The sequence below is a fragment of the Pyxicephalus adspersus genome, chromosome 8 (assembly GCF_032062135.1).
Source record: "Pyxicephalus adspersus chromosome 8, UCB_Pads_2.0, whole genome shotgun sequence".
NCBI classification, from domain to species: Eukaryota; Metazoa; Chordata; class Amphibia; order Anura; family Pyxicephalidae; genus Pyxicephalus; species Pyxicephalus adspersus.
The window spans coordinates 46,888,592-46,908,469 of NC_092865.1; the positions used below are offsets into that span (position 1 = coordinate 46,888,592).

General features: G+C 40.2%; 1 protein-coding gene across 9 annotated transcripts in view; it reads left to right on the forward strand.

Moving 5' to 3' along the window:
- The window catches only part of ITPR1 (inositol 1,4,5-trisphosphate receptor type 1), a 114,614-nt gene that overhangs the window by 44,139 nt on the left and 50,597 nt on the right, over positions 1-19,878 (forward strand). For 5 of the 9 annotated variants that reach the window (XM_072420445.1, XM_072420444.1, XM_072420447.1 and 2 more), the window contains 23 exons: positions 559-642; positions 1,474-1,620; positions 2,443-2,538; positions 2,857-2,901; positions 4,438-4,592; positions 4,794-4,893; positions 7,938-8,098; positions 8,374-8,515; positions 8,592-8,750; positions 9,029-9,201; positions 10,563-10,682; positions 10,767-10,961; positions 11,291-11,542; positions 11,744-11,885; positions 13,049-13,202; positions 13,382-13,575; positions 15,100-15,220; positions 16,237-16,291; positions 16,911-17,076; positions 17,160-17,328; positions 18,290-18,351; positions 18,464-18,601; positions 19,645-19,770. In XM_072420445.1, coding sequence (XP_072276546.1) covers positions 559-642; positions 1,474-1,620; positions 2,443-2,538; positions 2,857-2,901; positions 4,438-4,592; positions 4,794-4,893; positions 7,938-8,098; positions 8,374-8,515; positions 8,592-8,750; positions 9,029-9,201; positions 10,563-10,682; positions 10,767-10,961; positions 11,291-11,542; positions 11,744-11,885; positions 13,049-13,202; positions 13,382-13,575; positions 15,100-15,220; positions 16,237-16,291; positions 16,911-17,076; positions 17,160-17,328; positions 18,290-18,351; positions 18,464-18,601; positions 19,645-19,770 — 3,156 coding nt within the window. The remainder of the gene's footprint in view (positions 1-558; positions 643-1,473; positions 1,621-2,442; positions 2,539-2,856; positions 2,902-4,437; positions 4,593-4,793; positions 4,894-7,937; positions 8,099-8,373; positions 8,516-8,591; positions 8,751-9,028; positions 9,202-10,562; positions 10,683-10,766; positions 10,962-11,290; positions 11,543-11,743; positions 11,886-13,048; positions 13,203-13,381; positions 13,576-15,099; positions 15,221-16,236; positions 16,292-16,910; positions 17,077-17,159; positions 17,329-18,289; positions 18,352-18,463; positions 18,602-19,644; positions 19,771-19,878) is intronic. The other 4 variants (XM_072420450.1, XM_072420453.1, XM_072420446.1 and 1 more) reach the window with 3 other exon arrangements.

Here is a 19,878-nt window from a genome sequence, read left to right on the forward strand (position 1 = left end):
TATATTAATTACAAAATGTGTTGACCCAGAGCTATATATTAAAAAAGTGCTGATGGAAATCAAAAGTTACAAAAAAACGGACCGATACTGGGGTCACGGTATCCATTGCCTCCACCAATGGAGGATGTGTCCTGTCAGCCATACCAAACCATACCCGCTGACTCAAGTGACTTTTTTACCTTACCAATATTATACAATTTATGACTTGGGTTAATGTTCCACACAGAAAGTTCATCTGAACCCCCAACTATGGGATCACTCCACAGACAGAATCTATGTCGTCCTCCCCACACATCCAAGGGAAATTGAAGTGAATGGCTAAATAGGTCTGTGAAGGTTCTCAATTTTCAAGATTGTAGTTGGTCACATTCACTTGGATTTGTTCTTTCTAACATTGAAGACGTTTTACATCTTTATAAGCCACATGGGGTTGATGGATGCGGCATGGAAAGCTGCTAAAATGTCTTCAATGTATTACAAAAACAAACCCAGCTGAAGATACCCAAATGAAAGCTGATGCCGCAGGAGGTTTTGCTGATGGTTTTGTTTTTCGTGTAGGTAAATTCAGTGAACTGTAACACCAGCTGGAAGATTGTGCTGTTCATGAAATGGAGTGACAACAAAGATGATATCTTGAAAGGGGTGAGTGAGAATATCTGGAGGATGTTCGAACTGATACTTGTGCAGTTGGAGGTTTTTGGAGAATGTCAAACTTTATCCATTCCTGGTGGCATGAGGTGATATAGGGCTGACATATTACACAGCGCTGTACAAAGTCCATAGTCATGTCACTAGCAGTCCCTCAAAGGAGCTCACACTCTAATGCCCTTACCATAGTCATATGTCATTACCACAGTCTAAGGTCAATTTTGGGGGGAAGCCAATTACCCTACCTGCATGTTTTTGGAATGTGGGAGGAAACCGGAGTACCCAGACGAAACCCACGCAAACTGGGAGAACCTGCAAACTCCATGAGTGGCCAGGCTTAGATTCATACTTGGGACCTAGCGCTGCAAAGGTCAGACTGCTAACCTCTGAGCCACTGTGCTGCCTAGTTCAGCAACTCTGGTTGATGAGTGATTAAGGAAATTGGGATGTTACAACTTTTGCTCTCAACTCCCATCATACATACAAATGCCAAATGTGACAATCATGTATTTCCTAATATACCATACTGTGCGGTTTCTTTTGTCATAGTGAAGGGTGAAAAGGCTTTCTTAAATCCAAGTCCATTGTTTCCTCAGCCAGGAGATTGTACAAACATTGGCTCACAGACTTTCAAAGAAAAGCTAAGAGCTGTGCTCTGTTCTGATCCCATTCTGAGATCGGGTGGTTGAGGACTTTTGGAAAATTGTGCATTTTTTAATATCTATGTAGCTCATTTATTCACTTACATGTTCTAATAGCACATTATATAGCATCTCCTTGTATTGACGCCTTTGTCTGAAGGATTGTGGTGGCTATCTTATGCAGGGTGATGTTGTACGACTGTTCCACGCAGAGCAAGAAAAGTTCCTGACCTGTGATGAACATAGAAAGAAGCAGTATGTGTTTCTCAGGACCACCGGCCGCCAATCTGCCACCTCGGCTACAAGCTCCAAGGCATTATGGGAAGTGGAGGTAAGTGCCAACATGACCTGGCATTATTGTTGCCACCAACATTTTTCTGTTGTCTGCATTGTATGAATTTACTGCTAGGAGGTAAATATTGCTGCAAGAGACAGAAAAGCAAAACCTAAATGTCCTGGGTGATCATTTTAAAGGTCCACCAAGGCTAATGATTGATGATTTTGGAGTCTTTTCTGGAACACGCTGTCCAAAAATTGTCCAAATTTTCATTAAACCTGCTGTTACCCCTCCTGATCCTGGCCCAGCATTATAGGGCAGCATACATAGGATGGCTCTACCCATACGAGGAACGCAATCTCCAGAATACTTTGTTGATCTGCCCTTCTCTGTTTCCTCGCTCTTGCATTTCCTGCTCATCAGCAGGCCATTCCAATGCTTTATTATCCCCTCCTTCCTTGAAGATGGTCATGTAGGTGCTAGGATAGATCTCTGCAGACATGAGTTTGGTGATATTGCCCCTGGTAATGTTTGGGGGTGATTTCTGATAGATAAGTACTTCTCACGGCTACATCTTTTAATAATTTTGACTTAAGTGTATAGGTAGGCAATTTGTAGTCAATGAAGAGCAGCTTTGTTTTGCTGGAAATTGATGTATGTAGAGTGAGATCGAGAATCGCTAGAGGAAAAGGGGCAAATGTCTAACAGGTAGGGCTGACCAAACAGCATAGAGATTCAGTGCAGCCAGGGCCCTGCAAGAAATTAAAAGTTCACTTTTTCTTTAGTTCTATTTGATTACATTGACAACTGTAAAGTTATTTTGCAGCTCTAATATAAGATAGATTAACATGGCTATTAACATCTTATACTTTATAGGTTGTTCAGCACGATCCATGTAGAGGCGGCGCCGGCTACTGGAACAGCCTGTTCAGATTTAAGCATTTGGCAACGGGGCATTACCTAGCAGCAGAGGTGAGTGAAAACCCCATAGTTGAGTTCAATGAAATATAATTCCTATTTTTGCACATAGGACAATATTTTCATACTGGGACCTTACTAAACTTTGGATCCACGCCTTTGTTTAATCCATGAAGTGCATATTTACCATTTGCAGATTTGAAACCTTCTGCAACTTCATCCATCTGTGAAATCCTCACATGTGCAAAAGCATTAAAATATTTTGAAAATAATCATAACATTTTTCTTTTTTTTTCTTTTAATATTCTTTCCTCGCAGCAGGTGGCTATAAACAGGTTTGCCTTTTTCTTACTGTACGGTTCTTCCCCCCAGGTAAACCCTGATTATGAGGCAGGTAGCCTGGAAGCTGAGGTCTCAGTAAGTATGGCAGGTAGAAACCTCAGTGCCCTAACCCACCTCCACCTGACATGACCCAGCTTGGTGAACCCATTACCAACCCTAGATGCTGCGCCAGTTCTCATTTTCCCTACCAGCATCTATTCCGGCTGCCCAACCTGGCTTTCATCCTATACGCCCATTTCATAGCCTTCTGCAACCAACTGAGTGCATACGCAACAGAAGAAAGGCATGCACATGCAGTATATGGGGATTATTCCAGAAGCTGAATAATCCTAAAAAAGCTTTAAAGAAGACCTAAACCCCAAATTAAACCAAGCGGATTCTCATAGCCATCATGAGGAATGCAAAGGGTGGATAGAAATGATGGACAATTACCAGTTTCATGGAGTGCTTGCCCAGTTTCAAATTTGCTTGCCCACTGCACTACATCTTATTTCCTCTCATCTAAACTGGTGGGCGGGTTTTTCATTTTCATATAACTCTACTTATAATTTGCACCAATCAACAGGATTACTTTGAGAATTTGCCTTGTTTAATGTTGCCTTGAAATGGGTTTTAAAACAACGTAGTATTGAATTCTGTTCATGTTTGAACCATCATACATTTTAGCATTCCAAGGTCTTAATATGTTTCAGTAGCAGTTTATATATTGCTGTGGTTGTCCAGGTTTTTGTGGGAGGACAGTAGTTTTAATACCCGAGAACGCTGGGCATAGAGCCAAGCAGTCTTTGCTTTACCTCATAGCTCCCTGGAGGATATTCCAGCCCGCTAGTTCTATTTTATAAAGCCAGAATTTTGTGCTTTAAAGAATGTTTTCTGTATAGAGTACTGGAAGTTGGTTTTTATTAAAACTTTAAAGAGGCCCGGTCACCAGTCTCAAATTTACGAGTAAAATCTACTTTAAATGCTAGTATAATTTTATTCACTATAAACTCGCCAGAATATTTAAGTACTCCAGGAGGTCAATTCTCTAACACACACCCCTCCCTCTTTGTAGTAACCCTATTCTTTTCCTGGAAGTAGTACCCTGCTCATTTACCCCTCACCTCTCTACAAGACCTTTATGTAGCTGCTATAAGAGAAGCAATGGAGAATACTGTATTGTCACATCACATGCGTATAGCTCTTATAGCTCATAGTATGAGCTCTTAGTCTGCATGGCACCTACTGAAATCACATTCAAGATGGTGGCACTCGCCATTCTTCTCTGGGATTTTGTCAACTTGCAGGCCTATACAGATAAAAAAAACAAGCCTAAAATGTGTTAAAATGCAAATATCTAATGGCAAGATTGTTAAAAATGGCTTTACAGGGACCCCTTCCCCCAATTTCTGCAACCCTTAATTTTCCTTTCACAATCTACCCAACATAGTAAGCAAACCTCTTCCTCTCTCTGGTTCTTGCCAAATCAGGCAAATGATATAAGTTTAAAATGTTTTCATGCTGAGTTTTGGTTCGCCTTGAGCCTAAAGCCTGCACATAATGGAGTTCATGCAGATAAGCAAAAATGTAAACATTCTTGAAAATGTTTTTTTTTTTTTTTTTTTTTTTCAGATGGATATGGAGCAGGACCCAGCTCGTGCCAGGATAAGAGTCGCTCCGGAGAAGATGATGTGCACATTGGTCTCTGTCCCTGAAGGCAATGATATCTCCTCCATCTTTGAGCTGGATCCAACCACGCTAAGAGGCGGCGACAGCCTGGTACCGAGGTAACGTATTTCTAGGTTATCATTCCAGGAGATTTATTTTTTAACAGGTATATTTGAGTTTCTGCTATTAACAGGGAAGCCATCTGTATGGATCATGGTAGCCAACCAACATCTTGCCTAATAGAAGAATCTGCTTGGTGAATTTTGGAAATTGAAACCTTTTTATCCTAACAAATTTTCTATTTCTATGTTTTGTTTCAGAAACTCCTATGTACGACTACGTCATTTGTGTACTAACACCTGGGTGCACAGTACCAACAGCCCCATTGATAAAGATGAAGAAAAGCCAGTTATGTTACGGGTAAGGTTCAACGTGTTGCACTACATTTCTGGAATCTCATAAACTCAAAACTAGAGGCAGTTTTTTTATGAATCTCAAAGTCCTAAAGGTTCTGTTTCCCATGTACATGGGGAATGGGTAATCCTTGCATTGCCTACATATGAATGGGATGATATCTGCTTTTCCCATTTAATGATATCCCCACATAAAAACTTATTCCTCTCTGCATTTTTCACTAGACACAATTACCCTTGGGGGGATAGCTAATTATTATTGCCTGCAGTTCAGCTCAAAGCTGATTTTGTGCTTATGATATGGGGTTGGTTTATGTTTCTTCTGAAATCTGTCATTATAGTATCCTTGAGAAGGATCAGTAGCTTCGATATCCAGATTTTCCTTTTGAAACTCCCCTTCTCAGAAAGTTAAGCTAAGATAGCCTTAATGTCATGTTCTAAGATATACTTCAAGGAGCAACTGGACAGCTAGTTTGGGGGAAACATTCTTTTGCCCAATTAAGTTAAACAAAATGTGGATTGTGGCCATGTGTCCACTAATATTAGGTTCAGCCTATATGAGGTGATATTTTGTGTAATGTAATATGTTGTAATCAAGTTGCCTTAAAGGTAATAAATACTCTTGTTTGCTCAGTTTGTATAGAGTTGCTTTGAATAGGAATTTGTCTAAGTGAATATACCACAGGTCAACATGTCATTTTCATCAGATATAATTTTTTCATTTTTTCTCTATCACGTCTAGTTTTTGTGATGCAGCTGATTATTTATTGTGTGAAATTCGTTATAAATAGCCTTAACATATTATAGATTTCATTTGTCATCTTGCCTAGAAATTGCCCTAATGATCCAGACAGTTTCTGTTATGTGTGTGGTTCATTCACGACGAAAGCACAACGTCGCCAAATTACCACAGAACTTAAAAGCATATACAAATTATATTTCGGCTGTCCACTTGCTGTCCAGGATAAATCTTGGGCCAACATGTCATCTGTACCAGTGGTTCCAACGGACTGCGTGACTGGCTAAATCGGCATAATGCAGCAATGCCATTTGCAATCCCGATGGTGTGGAGAGAACCCACGAGATCATCTAATCAAATGCTATTTTTGCCACGTCAACAAAACTGGATTCTCGGGTAAAACTAAGCACAAAATTATAAATCCCAGCCTTAATTCTGCAATTAGTTCTGTTTCCCATGAAGATTCATTGCCAGTTCCGGTACCGCCACATGATGGACTTGCTTCTGTAGAAGGTGATGAGGAATGCGCTGGAGTTGCAGCCAGTTACAACCCCAAATTATCTGATCCTGACTACTTGGTGGCCGATGAAGATTCAGAACCAGAGACTTTTACACAAGCAGAGCTGAATGATCTCGTTTGTGATCTAAATCTCTCAAAAGACAAAGCAGAACTTCTTGCTTCAAGGCTTAAACAGAAGCTTTTGCTTGCAAAGGGTGTAATTGTAAAGCTGCGTACACACGTCCAATAATTATAGTTGAAGACGAACAACTGATTGGCCAAAAATCATTCTAAAAAAAAGTAACCAACGACGCAGACGAACGAGGATTGTCGTTGGAAATGAACGACGGATTTAAATGGATGACGACCGTTCATTATGTATCGTGTGTACAGTCATTCAGTGATCGTGCATGTTTCTGCAATACACTTTCTCCTTTACATGTCACTCCCTGCATCGTTCAAACAATTGTACAGCACAGCATGTACAGAATTGTGCACAATACGATTGTTCAAGTATGATCGTGCATAATCGTTAGTCGTAATCGTTTGTTTTCTAACGATAATTATTGGTAGTGTGTACCTAGCTTAACTCACTACAGAAAACGAAATCATAACTTGACAACTTTCTTTCACTAGTGATGGCTCACTGTGTTACTGTCATGATATAAATGCACTCTTTAACAGTTTGTTACAAGAGCATGTTCCATCTGAATGGCGTATGTTCATTCATTCCTGTAAAGGAAGCTTGAAAGCAGTCTTCCTTGCATAATGCAGTATAAAACACACCAGTGAAACATCTGTGGGGATCTAAAGGTCATTGGCTTGCTGATGGGAATGCAAGGAGGATTCACAAAACATTGCTGTTTCCTATGCCTGTGGGACAATCGATCTATGGGAGACCATTATGTCAAGCGTGATTGGTACCAAGAGATACCTATAAGCCGGGAACAAGCAGTGTCAAGTTTCTGCCTCTGGTTGATCCGCATGAAATATTTCTGCCACCTCTCCATATCAAGTTAGCCTTGATGAAGAACCTTGTAAAGGCCATGGCAAATCAAACTCCATGGGTTTTCAGTACTTTGTTGAGAAGCTTCCAAACATAAGCACTGCAAAAATGAAGGAAGAGATATTTATAGGGCCACAGATCAAGTCTGTTTTGCAAGATGATGTTTTCAAACAATCTCAGCAGCTGAGCTAGAAGCTTGCTTCATACCAGAAACTGGGTTATCACTTGTCATCAAAAATAAATTTCTTGCACTCGCATCTAGAAAATCTTGGTATGGTGAGTGACAAACAAGGAGAACGTTTTCACCAGGACATTCAGGTAATGGAGCACCGCTACCAAGGTTTCTGGAATGAAAGTATGATGGCTGACTACTGCTGGATGCTGTACCGCGACAATCCAGACAAAGAGTACACAAGAAAATACTCTAGGCATTTCTGAAGAAACAATGGTACCTGACTGATACTGTTCAGTAGATAAATGTTAACTTTATTAGTACTCAGAACTTGCGATGATAGGGAACTAGCGGTGTTAGGGAAAAACTGAAAACAGATCTGAAATCTGCTCGAAAAACTCAATTAGAAAAGTTTGGTTTCTGATGATTATCAAACTAATTTTTTGTTGACCTGTGTAATTTTGTGAAAAAATTCCCATCTTTACAGTTAAAGACAACATTTAACAAATTTTCACCAAGCAGCAAATTTACCTTGCTGTCTTTGCAATTATATTTGCAAAGCCCTGAATCCTGGTATTGCATGGTACCAAAGTTGCATTGAGAATGATTGATAGAATCCTTCCTGCACCCCTTAGATTGGAACATCCCCTGTAAAAGAAGACAAGGAAGCATTTGCCATTGTTCCCGTGTCCCCTGCAGAGGTTAGAGATCTGGACTTTGCCAATGATGCCAGTAAAGTTCTGTCTTCCATTGCCGGAAAGTTGGAGAAGGGGACCATTACTCAAAACGAGAGGAGGTAAGGTTCATTGCATGGCTATTTACCTTGCACTAGAACAGATGTTGCTTTGGAAGAAGTTGATGCAACAAAAGCATCTGGACCTGCAGCAATTCATTAATCATTTGACACGTGTGCCCAGATACTGACTAGTATCCCAATCTGTGTGCTTGCTGCAGTATTCTATCTATTGGATATTTGCCTATTGAATATAAAGAATGCTAGTGACCCTTACAATAGTTTAGTCCGTGATAGATCACTAATGTTGTTGCCTATGCTCTTTGTATATAAATTAGGGCCGTGACCAAACTTTTGGAAGAGTTGGTTTATTTTGTAACCGCTGGTGTGAATTCCGGGCAGGATGTTCTGGAGGTCCTGGTTACCAAACCCAACCGCGAGCGCCAGAAATTGATGCGGGAGCAGAATATCCTGAAACAAGTGGGTGTTATGAGCTGTAAACATGGATCTCTTGGAAATGTTGATATGCTGAGCTCCGTTGTCTTTTCCGTGGCAGATCTTCAAGTTGTTGCAGGCCCCATTTACAGACAGTGGAGATGGTCCAATGCTCAGGCTGGAGGAACTGGGGGATCAAAGACACGCACCATTTAGGCACATCTGCCGATTATGCTATCGTGTCCTGCGACACTCCCAGCAGGACTATCGCAAAAATCAGGTAAGCCTTATGATGGTAAAACCGACTCTACCTATAAAATGATCCTCATAGCATGTCAGTCTTAGTTATATTGAAAACTTATTTTATACAGGCAATAGGCTTGACTGATGATCCATTCCCTCAGAATAAGTTATACCTTTAGATTCCTTAGGAAAACAATAGCGGAGGTTGTATAGTTTTCTTTCATCTAGTATAATTATCCATTTCTTAGTACCAGTACGGTGTTTTTACTGCAAATTATAAAATCTTTTGTGTAATGCTGCTTTCTGTGTATCCAGGAATACATCGCCAAACAATTTGGCTTTATGCAGAAGCAGATTGGATATGATGTCCTGGCGGAGGACACCATCACTGCGCTGTTGCACAATAATCGGAAGCTGCTGGAAAAGCACATCACCGCGGCAGAGATTGACACGTTTGTCAGCTTGGTGCGGAAGAACCGAGAGCCCAGGTGAGATGGGGTTGGTGTGGCATTTTACTGATTTTACGAAAAATGAAATGTCTTAATGACCCAATATTATTCTGCAAGGGTAATGTAAAGCTACTAGTAATGTAGTAAATACATGCTGGGTATTACATTTAAAGTATTAAATTTGGAGTATTCATCTTTTACAAGTATGCCACATCCCTAATAAATAGCCATATTTTCCAATATTCTTCACCCCACACATTCAGAACTTTTCCAGGTCCTGTCACATTCACCTGTGCAACATCTCAAAAATCCTACCCACCTATCCCCAGAGACCACCAAACTCCTTGTACACACTCTTATATCTTGTCTGGACTACTGTAACTTCCTCCTCTCTGGTATTCCACTAACCCGACTCTCTCCCTTACAATCTGTTATGAATGCTTCAGCCAGACTTATCCATCCTTCACCTACCTACCCACCTACAGAATACACAGCTTTCCCTCCACTCCTCTTATGTTGCCTCCCTTTGTAGTTCTTTTCTTTGGCTTCCATCTTACCTTCGATATTAGGTTCGCGCTCCTGTGCTTTGCCTTCAAATTCCACCACAGTTCTTGTCCCACCTTTACCTTTCTAACCTGGTAAAAAAAATGCTCCCCTAGCCACTCTCTTCGCTCCTCCAATGACCTACTAATGACTTCCTCACTCATAACCTCATCACATGCACAGCTCCAAGACTTTCCTATGACTACCCTGACTTTCTGAAATGGTTTTCATCGTCCTTTTCAGCTTGCTCCTACTTTTTGCTAATTTTAAAGAGCCCTAAAACCCAACACGTCAACGTCACCTACCATCTTCTTCCATCTCTTAAAATCCTCACTACTTCCCCATTCCATATTCTCCACCTATTGTGTGCTGCTTCCCTCGCCTCTTAGATTGTTAGCTTTTCTGGGCCTCCTCCTGTGTCTGTATCCGTCTGTCATTTGCAACCCCTTTTTTTTTTTAAAAAAAACTTTTTTAATAATCAAGAGGAAGGCAAAACCCCTTATAATGCCTTGTTCAATTTGCCTCACTGGATCATGAAGGAATTTTCCCCCTGTTGAAGCATTTAGAAAATCAGTCTCTATTGTCATTTCTTTTAAAACTTTATTACCCAGTTATATTCTAGAAATCATCTAGCTTTTTCTTGAAATCTGTAGAATTTTCTAAAACAGTTCGGGTGGATTTATCATGCTTGTAATTTTGGATTTAAAAGGCAAATGCCTAAATGAACTCACTGTAGTTACCTTTGTACACACGTCTTTCACAAGATGCCTTCATAAAATATTTTGGGGATCTTTGTGGTTTTAGGAGTATAAATCTTTTACTAGTTTGGCTGATCCTGTCCTCTTTTATTCCAAAAGGTTCTTGGATTACCTCTCCGATCTCTGCGTCTCCATGAACAAATCCATTCCCGTCACACAGGAGTTGATATGCAAAGCCGTTCTGAACGCTGCCAACGCTGATATCCTCATTGAGACCAAGTAAGGAGAAGTAAAAGAGTTATCCAAATGTAATTACTGGAAAATTATAAAGAATTTTGAATTAATTTGATTTTTTTTTTAAAGATTGGTACTATCGCGTTTTGAGTTTGAGGGTGTAAACAGTAGCGAGAGCCCTCTGGAAAATGGGGAGGATGAGGAAGAAGTTTGGCTTTTCTGGAGAGATGCCAATAAAGAAACACGTAGTAAAAGTATTCGAGAATTGGCTCAAGATGCCAAAGAAGGGCAGAAAGAGGACCAGGATGTTCTAAGTTATTACAGGTATGGAGGAGGTGGACTGTTGTATTTCATTAGTACACAGTATTTATAAAGCGCCAACATATTACACAGTGCTGAACAATGCCCATAGTCATGTCAATTATCGTCCATCACAATCTAATGTCCCTATCATAGTCATAAGTCATTACCACAGTCTAAGGTCAATTTGGGGGAAGCCAATTAACCTAATCTAACTGGATGTTTTTGGAATGTGGGAGAAACCAGAGTACCCGGAGGAAATCAACGGGGAGAACCTGCAAACTCCATGCAGATAGTGTCCTGGCTAAGATTTGAACCTGGGACATAGAAAAATCTCATTTCTTTTGTTGCAGGTACCAACTGAACCTTTTTGCCCGCATGTGCCTGGACCGGCAATACCTGGCCATTAATGAAATTTCCGGCCAATTAGATGTTGATCTTATTCTGCGCTGTATGTCTGATGAAAATCTTCCATTTGACCTGCGAGCATCATTCTGCCGACTAATGCTGCATATGCATGTGGATAGAGACCCTCAGGAACAAGTAACCCCTGTGAAATACGCCCGCCTGTGGTCGGAGATACCATCGGAAATCGCTATAGATGAGTAAGCCGAATGTGTGAGATTTCTTCATACTCCCTGATTATCACTAACACAGAAATTCTCTTGCTTCAATAGAACGCATTGCCATTAGTATTCTTTGAATTCATTTTTGTGAAACTGAGAAAAATGTGGACATTTATGACCTGACCTGTTAAGTAAACTTTGCATTGAATTCTCAGTTTTGGTTCCTATTTGGTATTACAGCTATGACAGCAGTGGGACATCGAGAGACGATATAAAGGAGAGATTTGCACAGACAATGGAATTTGTGGAAGAATATTTGAGGGATGTGGTTGGGCAAAGATTTCCATTTTCTGATAAAGAGAAGAACAAGCTGACTTTTGAGGTGATGTAACTTTCTATACAAAAAAGTGGAGGTGTGAAGGCTTTACACCAAGCAATTATAACAAATAAGTGCAGGGGATTCTTCATGCATACGGGCTTTTCATTGGTCCTTTCAGTAAAGTCTTAACAATTAAAGATCAGTGTGCTACAAGCCTTTACACCATCCAGAAATCTTTAATTTAAAAAACAAAATGCATTGCAATTGGGGAATGTGGCTTCATTTGTAGATGGAGTGAACCTGGACATTCAGGTGTATTGGGTAGCAAGAAGAAAAATGCTGCTCCATTTGCTGTGTTTGGCATATTAACCTGCATTCAGGGCACGCTTTACTGATCCTGCTACTTGATATGCTGAAGGTTCTCTTCTCTGTGCCACCAAAACGCGTTAGCATCTCCCGCAAGGAATTCCTTAGGTAATATAGGAATTTCTGGACTGTTGAAACATTGTTGCACTCTGTAATTCACTGTGCATAAATTTTTCGTATTTAAATTGCTTTTTTTGTTTGCTGAGCTAATAGGAATTCTTGTTTATGATTGATTATCTTGTTACCATAATTGTTGAAATCTGTCAATGTATGTAGGTAACCTAGAGGAGCGATGTTTCTGCAAAATTTATCTTGTATCTTTTCAATGTGCCAGTTAGGTTTTCAACTGTTGTACATTTAGAACACATTGTTGCAAAGTTTACAAATCTTTAACATCAGTAAAGTGTGTTTTGCCTTCAAGTAAAGTGTGTTTTACCATAGAAATATACTCCCCTATCCGCTCTCTTCAATCCTCCATTGACCTACTATGCATATATACCTATACATGCACAGCTCCAAGACTTTTCTAGAGCTGCCCCGACTCGCTCGAATGGTCTTCCGCATCCTATCTGGCTTGTTCCTGCTTTCTGCACAAAAGAGCTCTTAAAACCCAACGCTTCAAAATCTCCTAGCCGTCTTTATCTGTCTGGTAAAATCCTCACTACTTACCCACCTTTCCATATCCCCCCTCCTAGTGTATGCTGCTTTCCCCACCTCCTAGATTGTAAGCTCTTGCAACCCCTATTTATTGTACCGTGCTGCATAATATGTTGGTGCTATATAAATCAAGTTTTATAATAATAAAGTGCAATACCAGATTACGCCAATTTAAACATCCTATTGTTGACCCTTTTTTGCAGGTGGTGAACTTGGCTCGCAATCTCATCTACTTCGGCTTTTACAATTTCAACGACCTCCTTCGTCTGACCAAGATCCTTCTGGCCATTCTGGATTGTGTGCACCTCACTGCTAATTTCCCCACCAACAAAATGGGCAAGGGGGATGAAAAACAAGGTGGGTATTTTGGGGGCAATCAGATTGCCTGTTTTTCACATAAGTTTGCATTTGATACATTTTTTAATATGCAGTGTAGTTATTAGGAAGCCAGTTGGATATATTGAAATACCAGATCGGCACACAATGATGAATTTAGAATCTGAATCTTCTCATAGTATAAAAATCTTTTCTGTAAGTAGGTGGAAGTAACGTTATGCGCTCCATCCATGGAGTTGGAGAACTTATGACCCAAGTTGTACTACGCGGTGGAGGGTTCCTTCCATTGACTCCCTTGGCTGCCCCAGAAGGAGTTATTAAACCTCAGAGGGAGCCGGAGAAAGAAGACATCCTGGTCATGGATACCAAGCTGAAGATCATTGAGATTTTGCAGGTACGTCTTATCGGACATTGGATCACTTTGTAATTTGTGTTTTAAATGGCTATTTTTATTATCAAATAACTTTTTGCAAAATAAAATAAATATAAATAAAATAGATAAAATCTGCTTCTCTAAGTTTTCAACATGACACATTGCTCTCTGTAGCTGTTTAATATAGACTGGAGTGAAAATTGAATATGGAGAACATCTAGAAGCAGTTTATATTATATAATGAACTTGGCTTGGTTATCACCCCCTTTCAGGCTGTATACAGCAGAGCTAAGATTAGGCCTGAAAGAAGCAACACAATGAACCATTTTTTGGTGATAGAGGATTATCATATAGTATGCTGCTTTCCTTGACTGTCCAGCCACAGGTTTGGGCCAGGTCAATAGGAGCCTAGAGTCCAAGGAAACTAAATAATGCTGGGCATCATTCAGCACGGAAGTCTCATGACATCTAGTGGATAAAAAGGAATTATTATGGGTAGCAACTCTGGATTTTAGATATGTATAGGAGCAAAAGCTGCTTTTTCTTAAGCTGATAAGTTTGATAGGTATTGATTTCTGTATTTGACTGAAGTTCTGCTCCAAGTAGGCCAAAGGAAAAACTCCCAATACCAATGACTTTTTGTTGGGACTGTTATATTGCACTGTCCCAGTCTCCAAGCTCATCTTTTAACATTCTTTCTATTTGAGTGACTTTATTATTATTAAACAGGATTTACAGTGCCAACATATTAAGCAGCGCTGTACATTAAATAAGGGTTGCAAATGACACAGATACAGTCAGTGGCACAGGAGGAGGAGGGAACTCTGCCATGAATCTAAGAGGTGAGGGAACTAGCACACAATCGGAGGCGGGATATGGAATGGTGGGGAAGTAGTGATGGTGCAATGTTGGGTTTTAAGGGCTCTTTTAAATGTTCAGAAAGTAGGAGCAAGCAGAATAGTATAGGGAAGACCATTCCAGAGAGTGGGGGCAGCTCTAGAAAAGTTTTGGAGCCGTGTGTGTCACAAGGTGATGAGTGAGGTCATTAGTAGGTAATTGGAGGAGCGAAGAGAGCGGCTAGTGGGTTATTTTTCTATCAGGTCAGAAAAGTAAGTGGGAGAAAAGCTGTGGGGGGATTTGAAGTCAAAGTATACTTTACTGAAGTATGGTAGCAGTTTGTAAACTTTGCTACGCCAAAACATGGTCTTTGTGTCGTAAAAGTACAGCAGCTGAAAAGAGGTGGGGACATACTGGCAATAGGCACATTCAAAATTTCTATGTAAAAGCTTTACCTCTACATTCATTCTTTACAAGTCCATTCAGTGTCCTAAACATTTGAGGGCTGTTGAGTTAATCGAAGTAGAAGAAAAGCAAAGATTGCAGCATCTAATTTGTATTCCAAAATACTTCCACACTGGTGAATACTCTGCTCTTAATTTATATTGGTATTTGATCCTCTCTATGGTTTGTGGTCTGCTGGGATATGGATGAGTTTGTGTGTGCTCCAGTATTCCTTCTAAAATTTTTTTTTTTTTTCATTACTAGTTTATTCTGAATGTCCGTCTGGATTATCGCATCTCCTGTCTCCTCTGCATCTTCAAGAGTGAATTTGACGAGAGCAATGCTCAGTCTGCGGATGGGTCGGACACTGTGACTGTGGTACCAGGTGAGGCTGTAGCGGTTCTAGTTTGGAATCGGTATGGTTTGGTTGGGAGCCTTTTAGACAACGTGGTACTTAAAAGTATTCGGTGCCAGACAGGCACACCGTAAAGATCCAAATTGAGCAACTATTACCCTGCAATTCTACTGAAATGTTTGTATTTAAAGTCACATAATATCCAATTGCACTTATTTATTGGTTTAAAAAGGGTGACATGATAAACTTTGATAAACAAATGTGTAATGTATGTGTTGGCATTGGTTCTGTAAGATTTAGATCAGCCGCTCTCACCCAGGGGTTGCTCAAGAGGGGCCTTGGGGTTTCTGGAGCTGTGGACAATTGACATGTCACTTGATACCAATTCCACCCCAATGCCACTTGGCAGAGCTAGCATCATAACACCCGTAATCTTTATCTTCCTGCAAGTAACCTTCCTGCAAGTAATTCTGACCTCGTTTGCTAAATACCTGGCTTTAGCAGAGCTTTGGAAAGACTTGAAAAAAAGTAAGGTGTGGGCACATTTCTATTTTTGATGCAAATGATTGTTTCATTTTTTTTTTTTTTTTGCTGATTTAGTAGGCTAAAATTTAGTAAAAGGCGGCACAGTGGCTCAGTGGTTATCACTCTGGCCTTTGCAGCTCTAGGTCCCAGGTTCGCAGGGAGGTATCTCTGTTTGTGGGAGTTTCCTCCAGGTCCTCCAGTTTCCTCCCACATTCCAAAAACATTCAGTAAGGTTAATTAGCTTCCACCCAAAATTGACCTAGGCTCTGTTAATAACATATGACTATGGTAAGGACATTAGATTGTGAGCCCCTTTGAGGGTCAGCTAGTGACATGACTATTGGCTTAGTGAAGCGTAATATATCGGCACTATATAAATACAAGGAAATTTATTAAAATCTCCATTTAGAGATAGTTAGGAACAATTGTCTCCTTTTAAGTCACCATCGTTTTTACTTCATATCATTACCAGTTATTTGATGCCTAGGAAATAAGGAAATTAACGTCTTATTGCCTTCTAGGTGCCCTGGATTTTGAGCACATTGAGGAACAGGCAGAAGGCATCTTTGGTGGAAGGCAAGTTTCTAGAATTTTTTTTTTCACCTGGAAAGGAGCTCTCAGTCTTTTAGCAGTTCACCAATAAAATGCTCCCTATCTATTAAAGATGAACATGGGAATGGCAAGTTTTGTTTAGATACATGGGTCATATGTGCTACCTGGATCTTGAGGTGCTTTGTCTGTTTTTTCCAGTTATTTGCAGTGATCTCTGTTTTCTTTTTGTGCAGGGTTGACTGGTCTTATATCTGCCCCCACTGTAAAATATTGCAGGCAGCATGTAGTGGGTTTAGCTTCTGAGTCCCTGCAACAGCTCCTCTCTTTGCATATACTGTGTACAGGACATTGATCACTTCAGTGCTATTTTTTACATGTTAAAATTTACAAAAACATTTGGTGTAAACCTGGTTGCTGACCTGGATAATGTAAACAGGTTAGGAGTTTTGCCCGCACTGGCCTAAAACTGGTTCAGGTCAATAGCTTACTATACTTTGCATTGGGGAGGAAGGTGACATTAGTCTACAATGGCATCTCTCACATGATCATATAAAGATTCCTTTACACATCCCAAAATGAAGTTGGGATGCTACTTGTGTGTGTGTTGGCCTTCAGATTGACTTGTACCATCTTTTCCTGACAGTGAAGAGAACACCCCACTGGACCTAGATGATGATGGCGGTCGTACTTTTCTCCGTGTGTTGCTCCACCTAACTATGCATGATTACCCCCCTTTGGTTTCTGGAGCTCTGCAGCTGCTCTTCCGCCATTTCAGCCAGAGGCAGGAGGTTCTACAAGCTTTCAAACAGGTCAGTGGACAACTATTGAGCTTAAGGCCTTGGTTTAAAGGTCTGTTGGATTTTTTTTTCTGACTGTCATTCTCTTCTCATAGGTCCAGCTGTTGGTTACTAGTCAAGATGTGGATAATTACAAACAGATAAAGCAGGATTTGGACCAACTGAGATCTATTGTGGAGAAGTCCGAGCTGTGGGTCTACAAAGGAGCAGGACCGGAGGAGACACCAGAACAAACAACAGGGACTGCAGACATTAAAGAAGCAAGTTTTTCTTGAATTCATGCTGATCATTACAGCTGAAGAACAGTTTTTCAATAATTAAAAAATATCCAAATTTGTATTATATTTTGATACCCTATTGGAAGTTATTAACTTTTTCCTTCCCTCAAAATGTGGGACCCATAGTTGGATGGAGCTGCCACTTGTTGGGCCAGGGTTTATGGTGGAATCTGAAAGACACTTTGACAATTGGGTCCCCCAGATTTCCTTCCCTTCACCCTTCAGTTCTCTTTAGACCTTTCCTAAGGCTAAAGATGGTTATTTTAGTAAAAACACAAGCCAGTGATGGAGATGGATGTTGAATTTCAATGTCCATCCTTACTCTGTGCAAATTGAATGTTTCAGTGCATGCAGCTTGCAGATAAGCAACTAGCAGGGAAGATTAAATCTTCTTCCTCTTCCTTTCTGAATAAAAGGTATTGAGATAAGGTTTTAGTCATGCACAGGGTGTGTTAACTTCAATCAGTCTGCAGAATTTTCGCCAGTTCACACATTGTGCATTGATCTATATTAATCAATAAAGGGTCAATGCATTGCTATTGCTGTTTCTAAGCCCATTTGTAGATTTGCTGTGTTTTTTTCCACAAGTGTTAAAAAAAAATCCTAAAAGTAAAAGAAATGCAAAACAAAGCATTTGAAAAGCTAGTTCACAGTAAAGCTCTGCAAAAAAGGCACATCTACTTAAGTGCATTTCTTTTCATGTTTATATGCACTTTGATTGAACAATTGCACCTTGCATTGTGAAAAAGATCGGCAAAGCACAACTATTGTGTGGCACTGAATAGTAAACTGAACCTGCATATGTAATGGCCAAAATGGATTTACATATGTATTACAAACTTATATTAACACATTTACATTAAGTTTATTTTGACATTTACAGCATAATCCAAAGAACTTGCTCTCTTGTATCCGAATCTAAACTTGTTTTACATCTTTATAGGAAGGATCTGGTAAGCCCAAGAAAGCAGAGAGTACCAGCAGTTATAACTACAGAGTGGTTAGAGAGGTGTGTATGCTTTTTATTAGATTAGGGAAAAAGGATTTTTTATTGATCAGTTTGTTCTTATCCCTTGTGTGTGTGTGTGTGTGTGTGTGTGTGTGTGTTTTGTTCTCCATAGATCCTCCTGAGGCTTAGCAAGCTCTGTGTGCAGGAGAACACATCGGGCCGCAGAAACCGCAAGCAGCAACAGCGTCTATTGCGGAACATGGGCGCTCACACAGTGGTGCTGGAGCTTCTGCAAATACCCTATGAGAAGGTGAATGTTTCTGGTGTATTTTTTTTAATGGTGCTATAGTCCTAAATGGTTCATTAGAGGATGCAAAAGTTTTTCTGGTGCTACCATCAGCTGTGTAGGGGAAAAATTTACTTTAAAATCCTATTATATTTTTTTTCTCAATCTATTTCTTAAAACTATGTTAAAATAAAAAGAACATTTTTGCTGCAAAGTTCACGTCTCTCCTCTGCAGACTCCTACCACTCCTACCTCTACTCTGACACCCAGAGCCATAATTCCTGTGGGGTTACAGGGTTCCAATATCGGTTAGGAAAGGATGTCAGTTACCTGTCTCATGGTTCTGTCATTTAGCCAGCCTGGCTTTCATGAGAATGGCAACAATGTCATAATATAAGCACTGTTCATTCCAGCTTGTAGGATAGAGCACCCACCAGAATTATGGAGAATAATATGCCAATATTCCAAATATTCCAGATGGATCACTGGCAGTTAGTGCATATTTCCTATTTGCTTTTTTTGGAAAGCTTTGTTTGATAAACAAGATGACTGCCACCTCCTTTTTTGACATGTTTTGGCCAATTGCCAGCCTTTGTGTTAATGCCACCAACTTCCAGGGTGAGACCAGAAAAAGGACCCACAATGTCCTGTGATCAAAAACCCCTTAATTTGGTTTTGACAGATTTAGGTTTTAAAGCGGACTCTCGCAGCTGTTTATATATCAGCCCTTTTCTCCCTTGCTGCCATGTTTGCTGCAAGAACGAGAAAGGGAAAAAAGTCCCTGCTAAGTGTTAGTTCGAGAGGAGCTTGCAAAGGGCTTGTGCCGCTATACGAGATTAATAGTGGCTGAGCAGCCCTTAATCATTTACTGCCATGTGAGAGAAATTGGAGTTGCATGCTGTTCCATATATTCAATACGATAAATAACATGAATAAAATAATAGGAGTGTTGCTCTTTATCTTCACTGGAGGAAAGGGGGTAGAAAAGTGAACCTGCTGTTCTCTATGCACAGTAAATTGTGTTACCTTTGACATTAATTTTTTTTTTCCCCTTTTGGTTTCTCCAGTCAGAGGACACCAGGATGCAGGAGATCATGAGAATCGCTCATGAGTTCTTGCAAAACTTCTGCGCCGGAAACCAGCAGAACCAGGCTCTGCTCCACAAACACATCAACCTCTTCCTGACCCCTGGGGTGAGTACCAGGATTTTCCAATGTATTATACAGATTGTTGAAATTTCCTGCTGAGTTAATAGCACCATAGTACAAAGATGTGTCCATGAGCATCCAAGAAATAGCAGC